Source organism: Amblyraja radiata, chromosome 8, assembly GCF_010909765.2.
Source record: "Amblyraja radiata isolate CabotCenter1 chromosome 8, sAmbRad1.1.pri, whole genome shotgun sequence".
NCBI classification, from domain to species: Eukaryota; Metazoa; Chordata; class Chondrichthyes; order Rajiformes; family Rajidae; genus Amblyraja; species Amblyraja radiata.
The window spans coordinates 66,078,128-66,095,892 of record NC_045963.1 but is presented as its reverse complement, the minus strand read 5'-3'; the positions used below and the strand labels follow the sequence as shown (position 1 = coordinate 66,095,892).

Below are 17,765 nucleotides of genomic sequence, written 5' to 3'. Positions count from 1 at the left end.
TACTCTGGGCAAGAGACTCTGGCCATCAACCTAACCTATTCCTATCATGATTTTATACATCGTGATAAGACCACTCCTCATCCTTCTGAGTCCTAGCCAACTCAACTTCTGCCTATAGCTCACATCCTCTCGTCCAAGCTACATCCTCGTAAATCTTCTCTGTACCCTCTCCAGCTTAACATCTTTCCTATAACAGTGCCCAGTCTTTCCTATAACTTGATGCCCAAGTCCCTTCATTCATGGGATTCTTGTGCACCCTTCCCATACCTTCCCTCCTTTCTATTCCCACATAAAGGGTGGCGCCATGAGCAGTAGCCTCGCCAGCAGCCCATCTGTCCTTTCGACTTTTTTTGTAATTTTTAGTGCGTCTAAATGTATGATTTAATGTTTCTCGGTATGTCTTATGTGGGGGATATCATTTTCAGTCACTTATCTCGACGGAGATGTGACTTTTCTCCTTGTCGCATCTTTTCCCCCCTTGCGGCCTAACAACTGGTTTGGTGCGGCGTTTACAGACCAGAGACCGGCCCAGAGCTTCAGCAGTAGGCGCAGCGGACTTAACATTGCGGAGCCTGGGAACCGTTGCCGAAGGTCGCCAGTGTTGGAGCTCCGACCGCGGGGTGCTGCTGACTGCAATGGTCTTTGGAGCTTCTAGCCGCGGGCGCGGCGCGGATTTACCATCACGGAGCCTGGGATCCCTTGCTGGGGATTGTAACAATAGGATTGTTTATTTAAGTACTGTTGTACGGGGGACTGGTTTAGAGGTGACACCGGGGGCGCGGCCCAGTTCGGAGGATGACTGCACAAAGACAATAAAGTTCAAGTAAGCAAGACTGCTTTAATCGTCCATTATGTATAGTCCAGATAGAGACAGAACATAATGAAACATGGTGGCAGCGGTGGACGTCGAAAATTGTCAGAATTAACTAGAAAAGTGAAAGTTTAGCTAGCTAGCAGCAGGCTAACGTTAGCCTTACAGAAGCCGGCAAAGAAGAAAATGCAGTTGAACAATTGAAGCCAGTAGCTTGTTTTCAGTGGGCCCGTAGCCAACAGCACACCAAAGACACAACAAAGCACAAAAGATAAGTAGTTAGCCTTCAGCATCGGCAAAGAAAAAACAACAGCTAGCTGACAGCGATGGGAGGGCTAAAACCCCCTGGAACTTTGGTTTTGGACTCCAACAACTTGGCGAAGTCATGGAAAAGTTGGAAGGAGGAGTTCACACTGTACATAGACCTTACCATGCCAGACGCCGAAGAGACCACAAAAGTCAAGCTATTCAACTATCTCATCGGAGAAAAAGGCAGAGAACTTTGGGCAACTTTGTCGAGTGCTAGCCCTTCAGCGAGGACCACAGTGAGTTCAATGATCATACAGTTTGATGAGTACTGCAACCCAAAGGTAAACGAGACTGTGGAAAGGTACCGATTCTTCATGAGGAACCAAGGATTGGATGAAAACGTGGACAGCTATATAACAGACTTAAAAATACTTGCTAGTAGTTGCAATTTTGGGGACATTAGAGATTCATTGATTAGAGATCGACTTGTGTGTGGTACAAATAGCTCAGCACTGAGGGAGAGATTACTCAGGGAAGAGAAGCTGACTCTTGAGACATGCCTGCACATTTGTAGAGCTACAGAGCTGTCAAGGGAGAATAGCAGAACACTGCAAGGACAGACAGTGGAGGAGGTACATGCACTGAAACAGGCAGAAGAAAGACAAAAAGACAATGAGATACTGTGCAAGTTTTGTGGTAGAACACACGAGAGGAATAAGAAAAAATGCCCAGCTTTTGGAAAAAAGTGTAAGAAGTGTGGAAAGGAAAATCATTTTGCAGCTCAGTGCAGATCGAGACAAGAGAGCAGTAGGAAAACTAAGAAAGTGCATGCAGTTACAGAGCAGACTAGTGACAGTGACTCTTATGAGGATGTCAACTGTATAACTGAAGCAAATAGAGAGGATGAAACTGTAAACCAGGTTAAAAACAGCCACAGTCAGGGCCAGCAGCTCTTTGCAGGAATGAAGATAGGGGAAAAGTTAGTTGACTTCCAGATAGACTGTGGGGCCACCTGTAATATCATCCCCATCGATCTACTAAACCCAGACACACAGTTAGAGCACACTGAGAAGGTGCTAGTGATGTATAACAAGACCAAGTTGACTCCTCTGGGTACATGTAAGGTTAAGGTCAGAAACCCCAGAAACAACAAGCTGTACCGACTGGAGTTTCAAGTGGTTGACCAGAGTAGCAGAATCCCTTTACTGGGCAGAAAAGCCAGCGAGGCAATGAAGTTGATAAAAGTACAGTACGAGAATATTCTGGCTATAGACAGCATAGTGAAGAAAGAGCCGAGCCCAGTGACAAAGGGAGAAAGTGGCAAACACGTGACCATGGACAAAATAAATGAGGAGTTTGAGGATGTGTTCACCGGAGATGGCTGCATGGAGGGTGAATATAGAATAGAGATAGATGACAGGGTACCGCCAGTGAAACTGCCAAAGCGCAGAGTGCCTGTAGCTATGATGACACCTCTACAAGAGGAGCTCAAAGATCTAGAGAGAAGAGGGATAATCACACCAGTGGAACGCAGCACTGACTGGATCAGTAGCATGGTCGCAGTGAGAAAACCTAATGGGAAGCTGAGGATCTGTATAGACCCAAAACCTCTGAATCGGGCACTAAAAAGAAGTCACTATCCACTCCCAACTATAGATGACATCCTGCCGGAGATGTCAAAGGCAAAAGTATTCACAGTCTGCGACGTGAAGCAAGGCTTCTGGCACGTCAAACTAGAGGAAGAGTCGAGCTTCCTTACCACATTCGCCACTCCATTTGGCCGCTTCCGTTGGCTAAGGATGCCGATGGGAATAAGCCCAGCACCTGAAGTGTTCCAAAGAAAGCTCATGCAGGCCCTGGAGGGCCTCCCAGGAGTCTACGTCATAGCAGATGATGTGTTAATCACGGGGGAAGGAGCAACACAAGAGGAGGCAGGAAAGGACCACGACGAGAAAGTCAGACGCTTTCTAACCAGGTGCAGAGAGCGCAACATCAAGCTGAACGCGGACAAATTCAAGCTCAGACAAAAAGAGGTACCCTACATAGGTCATCTGCTCACTGCCAAGGGACTGAGGGTTGACCCGGAGAAAGTACGGGCAATCAGAGAGATGCCAAGGCCAACGGACGTGAAAGGGGTACAGAGATTAGTTGGGATGGTCAACTATCTTTCTAAGTTCTATGACCACCTTTCAGATGACTCTGAGATTCTGAGACAACTCACGCGCAAGGAGAACATGTGGGAATGGACGGACATCCAAGAAGGGGCGTTTCAAAGACTGAAAGTCAAAATCGCTAAAGCACCAGTTCTACAGTACTACAACAAGGAAAATGAGTTGACACTTCAGTGTGATGCATCTGACACGGGACTGGGGGCCGCCCTGACACAGAAAGGTAAACCGGTAGCATTTGGTAGTAGGGCACTCACACCAACTGAAAGGGGCTATGCCCAAATAGAGAAAGAATGCTTAGCCATAGTGTTTGGGATGGAAAAGTTCCATCAGTATACTTATGGTAGAGAGGTCACAGTACAAAGCGACCACAAGCCTCTAGAAAATATACACAGAAAGCCATTACTTAGTGCACCTAAGAGACTGCAGAGAATGCTACTCAGGCTGCAGCAGTATGATATCAGTGTGACCTATGTTCCAGGCAGGGACATGCTACTTGCAGACACGCTGAGTAGAGCATACTTACCAGAGAGCACTAAGGGAGTGAGTGAGACAGATATAGAGACTGTGAACATGGTCAGCTACCTACCCATTTCAGCAGAGAGGCTGAGTGCCATCAGGGCTGCAACACAAGATGACACAAAGTGACAGAGTGTTGCAAACAGAATACTGGCAGGGTGGCCCAAGAGAAAAAAGGACTTACCAAGTGACATCAGGCACTACCACACTTTCCAAGATGAACTGAGTTTCCAGGACGGCATAGTGTTCCGAGGAGACAGAGCCGTGATACCTGACGCACTCAGGGTGGACATCACTCACAGGATCCACTCCTCTCACCTGGGAGTAGAAGGATGTCTGAGGCGAGCGAGGGAGTGTGTATACTGGCTTGGAATGAACGAGGAGATCAAGACCTTCATCGCCAAATGTGACATATGTAGGTCAGTGGACCCAAAGCAACAAAGAGAGACACTACATCCACATGACATGGCCAGCAGACCCTGGGCCAAGGTAGGAACGGACCTTTTCTCCTTTCACAATAAAGACTATCTGATAACAGTAGATTATTATTCAAACTTTTGGGAGGTCGATTATCTACCTGACACTAAGAGCAACACAGTGATCAAAAAACTCAAGGCCCACTTTGCCCGACAGGGGATTCCTGACATTGTTATCTCGGATAATGGACCCCAGTATGCATCACAAGAGTTTCAGCACTTCAGCCAGAAGTGGGGCTTTGAACACAGGACATCGTCGCCGGGATACCCGCAGAGTAATGGGAAGGCGGAGTCAGCGGTAAAGACAGCCAAGCGCCTGATGCTGAAGGCTGCAGCAGCGAGACAGGATCCGTACTTGGCAATGCTGGATCATCGCAACACACCGAGCCAGGGCCTCAACACAAGCCCGGCACAGAGACTCCTAAGCAGGAGGACCAGGACCCTGCTTCCCACAAAGGACACTCTGCTGAAGCCAGAGGTGACACACGACGAACAGGGACTGAAATACAACAGACAGAGACAGGAAAAGTACTACAACCGCACAGCAAAAGACATGGACACTCTGAAAAGAGAGGACAGTGTGAGAGTACAGCCCTGTGACACACACAAGGGCTGGAGACCAGCGAGAGTGGTCCAACAGGTGAGCCAAAGATCGTATGAGGTGGAGTTAGAGTCAGGAGGTGTTCTGAGACGAAATCGTCGCCACCTCAGACACAATCTCACCACGCTCACACCAACACAAAACACACCCACACCAACAGTGACTGAGGCGGCCATACCGCCAGATGGCCCAGCAGAGAACCAACACACGGTCACCAGGTCAGGTCGACAAGTTACAGTGACTGAGGCGGCCATACCGCCAGATGGCCCAGCAGAGAACCAAGACACGGTCACCAGGTCAGGTCGACAAGTTGTCAGACCCCGCTACCTGACAGACTATACTCAGTGATTAGAGTATGGACTATGGAAAGAAAAAGAAATGAAAATGTGTTGTTTATGCACTTGTTGGAAAACGGATGTTTTGAACTGTTGATTTATTATTGCTTATGTGGTTAAATCTGTTGTAAATGAGCAGAGCATATGGTACAAGTGTTGCACATAATACCTAAGGGAAAGAGACTAACTTGAAAAAAGAAAAAGAAAGATGTAACAATAGGATTGTTTATTTAAGTACTGTTGTACGGGGGACTGGTTTAGAGGTGACACCGGGGGCGCGGCCCAGTTCGGAGGATGACTGCACAAAGACAATAAAGTTCAAGTAAGCAAGACTGCTTTAATCGTCCATTATGTATAGTCCAGATAGAGACAGAACATAATGAAACAGGGATCGCCAGAAGAAGTGCTCCGACCGCTGTCCCGTGGTCTTTAACATCGTGAAGCCATGGTCTCCGGTAAGAAGCGACCGATTCAGGAACTCCAAGCTGCGGAGTGTGTTCTGATCAGTCCCGACGTCAGAGTTCGATCATCCCGACGAGAGGGCTGTACATCGGGCCGTTCATTGCGGCGACTGCAGAGGGTTCAAGGCCCCGACCACGAGTGAACAAAGAAGGAAGATCGACTGAACTTTATCGCCTTCCATCACAGTAAGAAATGTTGATTCCACTGTGATGGATGTTTATGTTAAACTCTATCGTGTAATGTGCTCTTTATACTTGTATGGCTGTATGGTAACTCAAATATCACTGTACCTTAATTGGTGCATGTGACACCAATAAATGTGAACTTGAACTTGACACAAAATGCTGAAGTAACTCAGCAGGACAGGCAACATCTCTGGAGAGGCAGCATCTTTGGAATGGGTTTCGGGTTGAGACCCTTCTTCAGACTCCCCGGGCCACTGCCACTGCCGCCGACTATCACTGTCTCCCTGGGGCCACCGTTGCTGCCACCGACTATCACCACCTATCCGAGGCCATAAACGCCGCTGCTGCCGACCTTCACTGTCTCTCCGGACTTACGCGGCCACCGACACTTTGTCCACTGACCCGTACCTTTGGTCCTGCCCTCCACGGGTCTCCACCAGCGACTCCGCCTACCTCTGCCTTTCCATCGCCCATCATCGGGTCGGAGCCGTCGGCCTCACCAGAATTCCAGGTTCAGCACCAGGCCCACAGCCTCCATGCTACAGACTCCAACAGCACTCCGAGGTCCAACTGCTCCCTCCCTCCTCCAGGGAACCTCAGTAATGATTCCATTGGGTCTTCCCCTTCCCCCTTTTAACCAGGTGACCTCAACAACTCCCCACCCACACACTAATCCTTACACCACCCTCCCATCTGAAGCCCCACCATTCCACCACCAGACCTCACCTCAACCTCTGTCCATTTGCCTGCCTGCTTGATTCTGACCCAACCACACCACTTGTTGTGTCTTCACCGTCCCCCTGACCTCCCCCTTTCAAATATGGAAAAGTCTGTCCTCAACAGAGGCCTCATTTTTGTTCCCCTCCGCCCCCACCTCAATGGGTTCCAGGTCCGCCACGACGTAGAGCTTTTATTCCGTTGCATCCGCCTCTGTGCCTTTTTCTATGGGAAAGAGTTCTCACCACCCAGTGATGACCCCTTCTCCCATCTCCACCAGTCCCCCTCCTCTACGACTCCTCCGGACGGCCTTCTACCTTCTTTGGACCTTTATATTTCTAACTGCCGGCGTGACATTAACCGTCTCAATTTTTCCACTCCCCTTACCTACTCTAACCTCACCCCCTCTGAATGTACAGCCCTCCGCTCACTCTGCAGCAACCCCGACATGATAATCAAACCCACCAATAATAGAGCTGCTGTGATAGTCTGATGGGCTGAGGCTAGGCTCTTGGACACCTCCTCCTATTTATCCTTGGACCATGACCCCACAGTTGACCACCAGGCCATAATCTCACAAACCACTTCTGATTTTATCACTTCCGGCTGTCTGCCCTCCACAGCCTCCAACCTTATCGTTCCCCAGCCCCGCATGGCCTAGTTTTACCTTCTCCTCAAAAGTTCAATCTGAAGAAGGGTCTCGACCCGAAACGTCACCCATTCCTTCTATCCAGAGATGCTGCCTGTCCGCTAAGTTACTCCAGATTTTGTGTCTATCCTCAGTGTAAACCAGCATCTACAGTTCCTCCTTACACAAAGCTTTTATCAACTTGTTGGCATCCTCCTGATGTTAGCATTATAGATCTTGGTGTATGTAGCTTCACATATATTCAGAGATTGAAGAAGGGTCCAGACCTGAAATATCACCTGTCCATGATTAGCCTGACCTGCTGAGATACTCCAGCATTTTGTGTCTATATTGAATTGGCTTGATTTGTTATAAGATGTTTTACATCAATGGCATTGAATAATTCACTGCACATATGTCGCAGGTGATTGCTATAAAGTAGGTATGTTACAATACTTACCTTCAGCGGCGCTGCAGTTCTGCCACTGGCCGTGTGCGCAACTTTGGCACCTTTGGGGGTGGGGGGGGGGGGGGAGCGGGATTAAAATGCCGTTTTCTCCTGCCTGTCCGAGATATATTTTCTCGGGTTGCTAGCTGATGCAGAAAAATCGTTCCGACTTCCGTTCTCAGAAGTTAAACAATTTAATCGCTGGAGTAAAATAAAAAAGCGACTTCTAATGCCGTCAACGCCGACAACGGGACGCATCTCACGTAGGGGACAAAACACGGGGTAAGTCGTATATTTTACATATAAACTTGCTTCTTAGGATGACTTTAATCAAACTTTGCTTGGAGAAAATGTGATTTTGGCCCCATACGAACCGGCAGTGTTTTTCCTGCCGATATGGAGTTCAAATTCACTGCAACCACAACGTTTCAATCAATCGCATTCCACAAAAACCCACTCGCAAGATGATTTAAATGGCCATTAATTTACGGGAATTAAACATTAAATTCCTTCCATTTGGCCTATAAATTCATGACAATGAGATTTAAAAATCATGTTATATTGTGAATTCTTGTGTGAATGTTATTTGGACACTTAGGCTATTTAAAAATGTTAACCTTTTCTTAAGAAATGGATAGATGTTTAGATCTAGTAATTGAATTTTGTAATTAGCTACAATTAGGTAACTAACTAATTATATGCTTTAATTTCAGGTCATCCAAGTAAAATTGTTGCATATTTGTTTCAGAATGCTTCAATCTATAATAACATAACAACATTTATTTCAGTTCTCTTAATTTTTAAGAAAGTTCTGGGCTTTTGACTGTCCTCGATCACAGCTGCTGTGTTTAGTCAATGGAAAAGCAATAGGGAACAAGATGCTAATTTCCGAGTATGTAAATGGCCATAACTTTTTTAATACTGAAGATATGAAAGTGAATTAGGTGTCAAATTAAACTTCTTTTTATGCTTTATCTAATGGGATAAATTGCAAACTTGATTTTTTAAATCCCAAAATTTTGTAACATTGCTATATAAAGTGATTGTTGTAATTGATGAAATATGGCAGAAAATTAAAACCATCCTTGGCCTTGTCACTGAGATTGAACATAGTCCCCATCTAACAACTCAACACCCAACTGTATGGGATCATTGCTAGTTTCATCCCGGATTCATATTTCTGGTATCGCTATAGGGATCCTTGTCACCTTTTTTTCATCCATATAATGTCATAGAGACATACTGTAGAATTAGGCCGTTTGGCCTAACTCAACCATACTGACCAAGATGCCCCATCAAAACTAGTCACATTTACCTATGTTTGGCCGATATCCTTCTTAACCTTCCGTATCCATGTACCTGTCCAAATGTCTTTTAAATGTTTTTATTGTACATGCCTCACCTACTTCCTCTGGCAGCTTGTTCCATTAACCCACCACCTTCTGTATGAAAAAGTTGCCTCAGATTCCTAAAAAATCTTTCCCTTCTTACTTTATATGGAAGCTTTCTAGGTTCCCTACCCCCTCAAGATTATTCCCCTATGCACTGTAATAGCACCCCTCAGCCTCTTGCGTCCCGAGGAATAAAGTCCTAGACTACACAACCTCTTCCCAGAGCTCAGACACTAAAGTCCTGCCAACACCCTTGTAAATCTTCTCTGCATCCTTTCCAGTTGAATTGCTGCTTTCCTGTGGCAGGGTGATCAAAATTGAACAATACTCCAAATGCGGCCTTCCCAAAATTTGACAACCTAATATCCTGAGTAATGAAGGCAATATTCAATGCCTGTGTATTTAAAGGTACATTCCATCCAGCACATGGTTCCTGAAAGGAAGTTTGATTTATATTTGGCTTCTGTTTACAAATGAAGCTGTAAAGGGTGTTTGCATATTTTGGGAGTTTTAAAGTTGCTTCAGTGAGGGAAGCAGGTCGGTAATTGGTCACAACGCCCCTTGGAGACTGTGTCTGATTAGCTGCCGAGTGACCAGCGCATTATGTGATAGGACACAATGCCCTTGGAGACAGCGGCTGATTGGACAGGAGGAGACCGATTTGTTGATTGGATGGGAATTTTAAAGGAAGCTGGTCGGTGATTGGACGCAACCCCCTTAGATACAGCGGTTGATTTGCCGCCAAATAATAGGGCACAAAAAATTGACAAATAGGAAAACAATAAAATCGGAAGTTCGATTTAAATCGGAAGAATATCATGCCTGATCTGCAGCAAATATACTAGCATCCGCTCTAGTATCGTTGATCTACAATTATTATAGGCAGCATGGAGTAAATTAAGTGCTTGAGGAATATAAAGAATGTAAAAAGAATCTTAAGAAAGAAATTAGAAAAGCTAAAAGAAGATATGAGGTTGCTTTGGCAAGTAAGGTGAAAGCAAATCCAAAGGGTGTCGACAGCTTTATTAATAACAAAAGGTTAACGAGGGATAAAATTGGTCCATTAGAGAGTCAGAGTGGACAGCTATCTGCATGGGGGAGATATTGAACAATTTCCTTTCATCGGTATTCACCAAGGAGAAGGATATTGAATTATGTGAGGTAACGGAAACAAGTAGAGTAGCTATGGAAACTATAAGATTCAAAGAAGAGGAAGTACGGACACTTTTGAAAAATATGAAAATGGATAAGTCTCCAGGTCCTGACAGGATATTCCCTAGGACATTGAGGGAAGTTAGTGTAGAAATAGGAGGGGCTATGACAAAAAACATTTAAAATGTCATTAGAAACGGGAATAGTGCCGGAGGATTGGCGTACTGCGCATGTTGTTCCATTGCTTAAAAAGGTTTCTAAGAGTAAACCTAGCAATTATAGACCTGCTACTTTGACGTCAGTGCTGGGAAAATTAATGGAAAGGATACTTAGAGATAATATATATAAGCATCTGGATAAACAGGGTCTGATTAGGAACAGTCAACATGGATTTGTGCCTGGAAAGTCATGTTTGACTAATCTTCTTGAATTTTTTGAAGAGGTTACTTGGGAAATTGATGAGGGTAAAGCAGTGGATGTTGTCTATATGGACTTCAGTAAAGCCTTTGACAAGGTTCCTCATGGAAGGTTGGTTAAGAAGGTTCAATTGTTGGGCATTAATGGTGGAGTAGCAAGATGGATTCAACAGTGGCTGCATGGGAGATGCCAGAGAGTAATGGTGGATGGCTGTTTGTCAGGTTGGAGGCCGGTGACTAGTGAGGTGCCTCAGGGATCTGTGTTGGGTCCACTGTTGTTTGTCATGTACATCAATGATCTGGATGATGGTGTGGTAAATTGGATTAGTAAGTATGCAGATGATACTAAGATAGGTGGTGATAGGGAGGGAGAGAGCGAAAGACAGAAAGACACAGCGAGAGAGGGAGAGAGAAGGAGGGATGGAGGGGGAGAGAGAGAGGGGAGAGAGGAGAGAGAGAGCGAGAGAATAATAAAATAACGTGGGTGAATGACTTCACCTGCACACCAGGAAGAAGCCTGTACTCGCGGTCCGGAGCCCTCAATAACTGAGTTTTAAGAAATTCTCCCGTGATTTTTATTCGTTTTTGTCTCATGGCCGGTGCAGCGGTGACTCATTGTAACGATTATTCATGGTCGTTTTAAAAAAAATCCATATTTAACTCTGACTCCCTTCTAGTACAGAAATTGGACAAAAACTGGAAACTGAAAATTAGGGGAGCACCGTCCCCCTTGCGTACCCCCCATTTCCATCACTGACTAAGATGTCTTCATCTGCATTACTAGAAGATTGTCAAAGCTTATCTGTGAAAATCACTCTTCAGTCCCATTAAAGTCCATCTCGAAATATTGCAGTGTAAGTCCCATTGTAAAATTTTCAATATCTTTTATGGAAAAATGTCAAGCTTGAAGATTGAAACATGTAAGATTGTTAAGGGCTTGGACACGCTAGAGGCCGGAAACATGTTCCCGATGTTGGGGGAGTCCAGAACCAGGGGCCACAGTTTAAGAATAAGGAGTAAGCCATTTAGAACGGAGACGAGTGTGGTGAGTCTGTGGAATTCGCTGCCTCAGAGGGCGTGGAGGCAGGTTCTCTGGATGCTTTCAAGAGAGAGATAGGGCTCTTGTAAATAGCGGAGTCAGGGGATATGGGGAGAAGGCAGGAACAGGGTACTGATTGGGGATGATCAGCCATGATCACATTGAATGGCGGTGCTGGCTCGAAGGGCCAAATGGCCTACTCCTGCACCTATTGTCTATTGTCTATTGATACATGGTTTTATGAGAAACTTAGTTTTTATGGGATCACTGCTTTAGATTATGGCGAGCATTTTAGTGTTAAAACAATAGCTGCATTATTGTAATAGGAATAGCAGTACATAATAGCTAAACAGCTAAAATGAACAAATTGCAATTCAATCGTGAGCATCTCCTTCTGAGTAAAATGACAAAATCGTCAAGGTTTGAATTGGATCTAGCAACCTCAGACAAGTAGATTTTCATCTGGGCACATCAACAAGGACTTGAAAGCCATAATCCCTGCTTCAACTGGGGTCACATGTCAACCTCTACTGGTTCACTCACCTGGATAAAGCTTGATCTTTCCCAGCACCTCCCTTGGAGAAACATCAAGGAGGAGTACTCTGAATGCAAAATTAATCTTTGGGCTGACAGGACCATTTAATATGTGCTGCAGGGTGGCGTAAAGGGCATTATTGAAGGCCTGGTGGATAAACAACAAGTTGACAATGAGTACAGGCACCAAAATAGGTAACCTTATTGTGTAATGTCAATTACCATTACTGTAGTATCTTAACATTCTGTGGAATGAACAGGAATTAAAAAGTTTACTTTTTATAAGCTCTTTTTCAGAAAAGGCTTAAAACATGACGTGCTGTATTCTAACTCTGGTTATAGTGAAGATAGACACAAAGTGCAGGAGTAACTCAGCGGGACAGACAGCATCACTGGATAGAAGGAATGGGTGACGCTTTGGGTCGAAACCCTTGTTCAGTCTGAAGAAGGGTCCCGACCCCGAAATGTCACCCATTCCTTCTATCCAGAGATGCTGTCTGTTCCGCTGAGTTACTCCAGCATTTTGAGTCTATCTTCAGTTTAAACCAGCACCTGCAGTTGTGGATATGCAGGGATTTGGGTGCTTTGGACAATGGCAAGTTTCTGTGAAAACTTGGCTTTACAGATAAGTGACAATGCTTTGCAAAGTGCTGCTGGAGAACCACGAGACAGACACTGAGTCTGGGGGTTTGCAGAGGTTGCAAACTCTTGAGCGATTGGTTGCAAACTCTTGAGCTTTTGTGACCTGCTAGCTGCCACAGAGTCTGGGGTTCTGCAGATGTTTCAAGGCACTGACACTATTCCTGGATCTGTGATTGGTTAAGAGAGTTTTATGGTTATACTATATTTCTACTTTGTTTCTGTGTTTGCTCAAAAATACCTGCGATTTGGATGCCCTTAATGGAATGTTTGAGATGTTTCGACTTTGTTGCTGTGTAGTAAGATGTTTGTCAATACTGTTTATTGACTGGTTATGAGAACTGTCACTATGTATTTGCCCGCCGGGATTGGTGATTGGGCCTGTAGGGGTTGTCCTCCCCTATATTTGTGCGCTAATATTGTTGCCACTTCTGTACAGGGGTATAAGAGGGTGGGTAATTTGCTTGGGCGTGTCGGTTGCTCTTGACTTCTGTTCTGTTTGCTCGAGGCTTGTAGACTTGCGTTAGTGGATCTCTAACTTTCCCTGCAGTTTGTACAAATAAAAGGAAGGTTTGGACACCAGAGTTTGACAGTGTTTGACTATATCAGTCTAGGGAGAGAGATTTAGATCCAGAATCAACACAGTTCCTTCCTACACCATGTTGTCTTGTTATAGTGAATCTGGTGTACTGTGTTCAAATCAGGGCATTACACACCATGGAAAGATACCACGGTCCAACATATTCACCATAATGATAAAAAATGTTGGTAATATTGAGGGGCTAGATTACTGAGAGAATACGTGTATTCCCTTGAATAGAGATTTGGGATTATTAACTGAGACATTCAAGGCAATTAAAAAAAATGCTGAGTGCATGTGGAGAGAATCCAAGTGTTTGTCTTGTCCCACATAACTAAAATTAATCATTTTGGGGGATTAATACAATTTGCGAGGTGGAAAGGGTTGTGGAATTTTATTGGGATGGATCTATAGACATGAAATCTCAGACTAAGCTAAGCTGTGAGGAATTTGCATGGCAAAACCATCACAGACTAAATGCTGGGATCTGGAGGTGGTGGAGGTTTAATTGGCACACTGTAGGAGGTTATGGAATGATTGGGAAGTGAAATGAAGGGTTCTGAATTTGTTGTATTGAAAACTGGTGGAGATTGAAGTTAATAAATGAACTGGGTTTCAGTGAGTCTGGTTTGGTGTAGAACCAAACTGAAGAGTTTTCAAGGTGCTGGAAAAGTTGTAGTTTATACATGGGATGGAGTTAAATCAATGCACCAGAAAACACTTCAGCAGTAGTGGTGGTGATCATGGTGTGGAGTGGGTAATACTGCGGTGTTGGAAGCATGTAATTCTGGAAGAAGGTGACAAACAGTGAGCACAATTCTGGACACAAGTCTTTATGGAACCGATTCATAAAGATTGGGATCTTGAATGAAGACAGTCGTGGCTGAAATTATTTAATGAAATAACACCGCCAATCCAATGCCTATTAACAAACTAGAGTATATCAAGCAGTTTTCATTGCAACAGAGAAAGTTAAAAGGGCATCATTTTGATTGTTTAAAAACGGCAATTTGATACTTTGAAAGGAGAAACAATTTGTACTGCTCAGTGAGGGCATGGTTTTAACACATGACCAAACAAAAACATAATAGTAAAATTAAAATTTCAAAGGGTTTGGGGAATTACAATAGTTTGATGTGTATAATGCATTTGATGTGCATAATGCAAGCATGCCAGTTATTACACCTCTTGTCTGGATTAAAATTAAATCAGCAAAGGGAGCCAAAAGATATGTGCATAGATTTCCAGTGACATTAACTTACTACAACCCAATTAAATGATCTGTAAAACTAAGCTCAGAAATATCCAAAAAAGGAAGAAAATAGTTCACAAAGCAGGCAAAAGAGATCAACTAATGAGCATAATGGAGTCAGAGAAATGCTGTTTTTACTTAGAACAAACTGTTTATGCTCTTACTAATATCTTCATTAATCAATATACCTGAATTTGCTTCTCAGCCATTCTTTTATTTTTAAATTGGATAGGAAAGTGAGAAAACTGCAGTTCCATTAAAGGCTTCTTAAGTGCTTCATCATTAATAAAACTACGCATCAATGTTTGTACGGCTTTCACTATAATGGCCGCCTCCTGGGAAAATTGAAGGCTCTCCTGTTGATTCACAAAAATAAAGAGAATTATGTTTCTGTTGCAAATAGGATAGAGTGTAAGTGACCAAAATACAGACCCGTGTACTCCCAATGTACCTTCACTGAGACAAATTTTAATGGATCCAAGAATTTTTAGAATGAGTTTAGATTTAACATCAGGACAGATGTAGCATCAAGGATCAACTACCAGGATCAAATACTAGCATCTTAAGTGTGGGGTTTAATGTTCCCCAATAATTTGTGGATACAAGTTCAAGCTACAGAGTCTCAATTTGAATAGACAGAAAATCATGTACAATGTGTTGATTATACACAAATTTCATTTATATGCTATTATTATTATTACATAATCCATTGACAAACTAATAAAAAATCCTTCATGACTACAGTAAAGAATGCAAAGTAAAGTTTTAAATTCTGCTCTGACTGCAAAATCAAAAATGGGAATATAGAGTCTGAAGAAGGGTTTCGGCCCGAAACGTCGCCTATTTCCTTCGCTCCATAGATGCTGCTGCACCCGCTGAGTTTCCCCAGCAATTTTGTGTACCTGGGAATATAGTATTGTTTGTTATCTGAAATCTATGAAGTGATGTTCTGAGCAGAGTCACAACAGGAGATATTGCTACTGCTAGCATCAATTGGAACGTGCACAAACTACATGCATTGAAATCAACAGTACCCACCATTGTGGCATATTTAGAATATTGTCCCTTATTATATTAAGACATCATTTCAGAAAGGAGAGACAATGTAGCATTGAAATCATAGGGTATTTGAAAAATAATTGTGGTTGAATGCTGCCTTCCTATTCAAATAGCCACTTTGGGGACACCACAAGAAATGGGAGGATCTGGCGTGGGGGAACTGCCATGAGGTGGTGGTGGTGGTGGTGGTGGGGGGGGGGGGGGGGGGCCTTGGCCTACTCCTGCACTGAATGGCCTACTCCTGCACCTATTGTCCACTGTCTACTGTCTATTGGAGTTAACCAAAACTGGGTTTCTGTACCAAAAAAAGAGAGATCTATAAAGCTGCACTTGGATTCAGCAAAGCAGACTAAATAGACCCCAAAAAACAGGTTATTAGTGATGTGTAGATAGGAACTGCAGATGCTGGTTTACAGACACAAAGGGCTTGAGTAACTCAGTGGGTCAGGCAGCATCACTGGAAAAAACGGATCGGTGACATTTCAGGTTGGGGCCCTTCTTAATGGCATCTTTGATTGAGCGTCACAACATACTAATCTCCTGCCATTGCCCGTTGACAATATTAATTTAGGAGGAAACCTGTTTATGAGAATGGATTCATTAAGATAATACCAAGAATGCGAGGTTTAGTTGCACCAAGTGACTGAGAAAATGGGTGTCCATTGATTAGAACACAGAGGACTCTGGGTAAATTTGTCAACATTTGCTTAAAGTTTAATGGTTTTGATCAGGTAACACTCACAAAAAAATGATTTTCACAGGTTACTAGCCAACATTTGGAGGACATAATTTTAAGTTCATTCGAAGAGAATTAAGAAAGAAGATTGGAGAATTCTTGGGATATTTATCAATGTGTTAGGATGAAGAACACACTATTAGAAAATGGAAGGATCCATTACTACTGGGAAACCATCTCCATAGACAAGCCTAAAGAAACAACGATTCATTAGATTAATACCTCAAGCATTTCAGTCATACATATGTATTAACCAATTAACTTCTCGAACCTTGATAGGATTGCTCCTGCCCCGATCCTCCACTTCACAAACTATTATATTCAATAGATCCTCCTCCTCTGCTGGGGCCTCCAATTCTGTCATAATCTCAGCCGGAAACATCTATAAACCCATCCCTTTCATTCATCTTTCTTAAGTAACTGTTCCTTGGTGTCAGCTTGTCCATTCCTCAATTCCCCCAACACCCACAGCACTCTTCTCTGCATGGAAAGCAGCTGCTATAGTGGCTCTGCCTCCCCCCATTCCACCATCAGCCTTTCCAGGTGAAGCAGCAATATAATTGTAATACTTTGTTTAGTGTATTGGATTTGCCTTCTTCACATATTGTAGCAGTGACCTAACACATATTAAGTCTGCAAGCAACGTGCTGAGCATCTGACACCCCCCATTTGGAGGTCCCATAATGGAGAATACGCCCCAATCTCCATTTACGGGGAAAGTGTGGAGAGAGTGTCCAGCTTTAAGTTTCTGGGCACTCACATTTCAGAGGACCTCACATGGTCCACCAACACCGCTGCGCTGGTCAAGAAGGCACAGCAACGACTGTTCTTCCTGAGGACATTAAAAAAGACTGATCTGCCCCAACAGCTGCTGACAACGTTCTACCGCTGCACCACAGAGAGCATATTAACGTATGGCATCTCTATGTGGTATCTCAGCTGCACGGAGGCTGAGAGGCGAGCTCTTTAGCGCGTCGTCCACAGAGCGCAGAGGATCATTGGGACAGAGCTACCAGCCTTGGAGGGCATCTACCACACACGGTGCCTCAGGAAGGCCGTCAGCATCCATAAAGACTCATCACACCCCTGTAACGGACTGTTTGAACTACTTCCCTCCGGCAGATGTTACAAGGCCTTCTACGCCCGAACCTCCAGACTCAGAAACAGCTTTATTCCAAGAGCTATAGCGGCTCTGAACCGGCCCTGCTGAGTACCCCCCACCCCCCCTGGACTGTCTCCCTCGGATGGTCACGACACACAGCTTATTTATTTATTTTACTTTTCTCTTTCATCGGTTGGAGCTGCATACTAAATCTCGTTGCACTGACGTGCAATGACAATAAAAGATATTATTATTATTATTATTGT

General features: G+C 44.1%; 1 protein-coding gene across 2 annotated transcripts in view; it reads right to left on the bottom strand.

Moving 5' to 3' along the window:
* Positions 1-17,765, bottom strand: part of adgb (androglobin) — a 213,904-nt gene that overhangs the window by 52,788 nt on the left and 143,351 nt on the right. For both annotated transcript variants that reach the window (XM_033026113.1, XM_033026114.1), the window contains 2 exons: positions 14,791-14,958; positions 12,141-12,279 (listed from right to left, as the gene is read on the bottom strand). In XM_033026113.1, the coding sequence (XP_032882004.1) occupies positions 12,141-12,279; positions 14,791-14,958 (307 nt within the window). The remainder of the gene's footprint in view (positions 1-12,140; positions 12,280-14,790; positions 14,959-17,765) is intronic.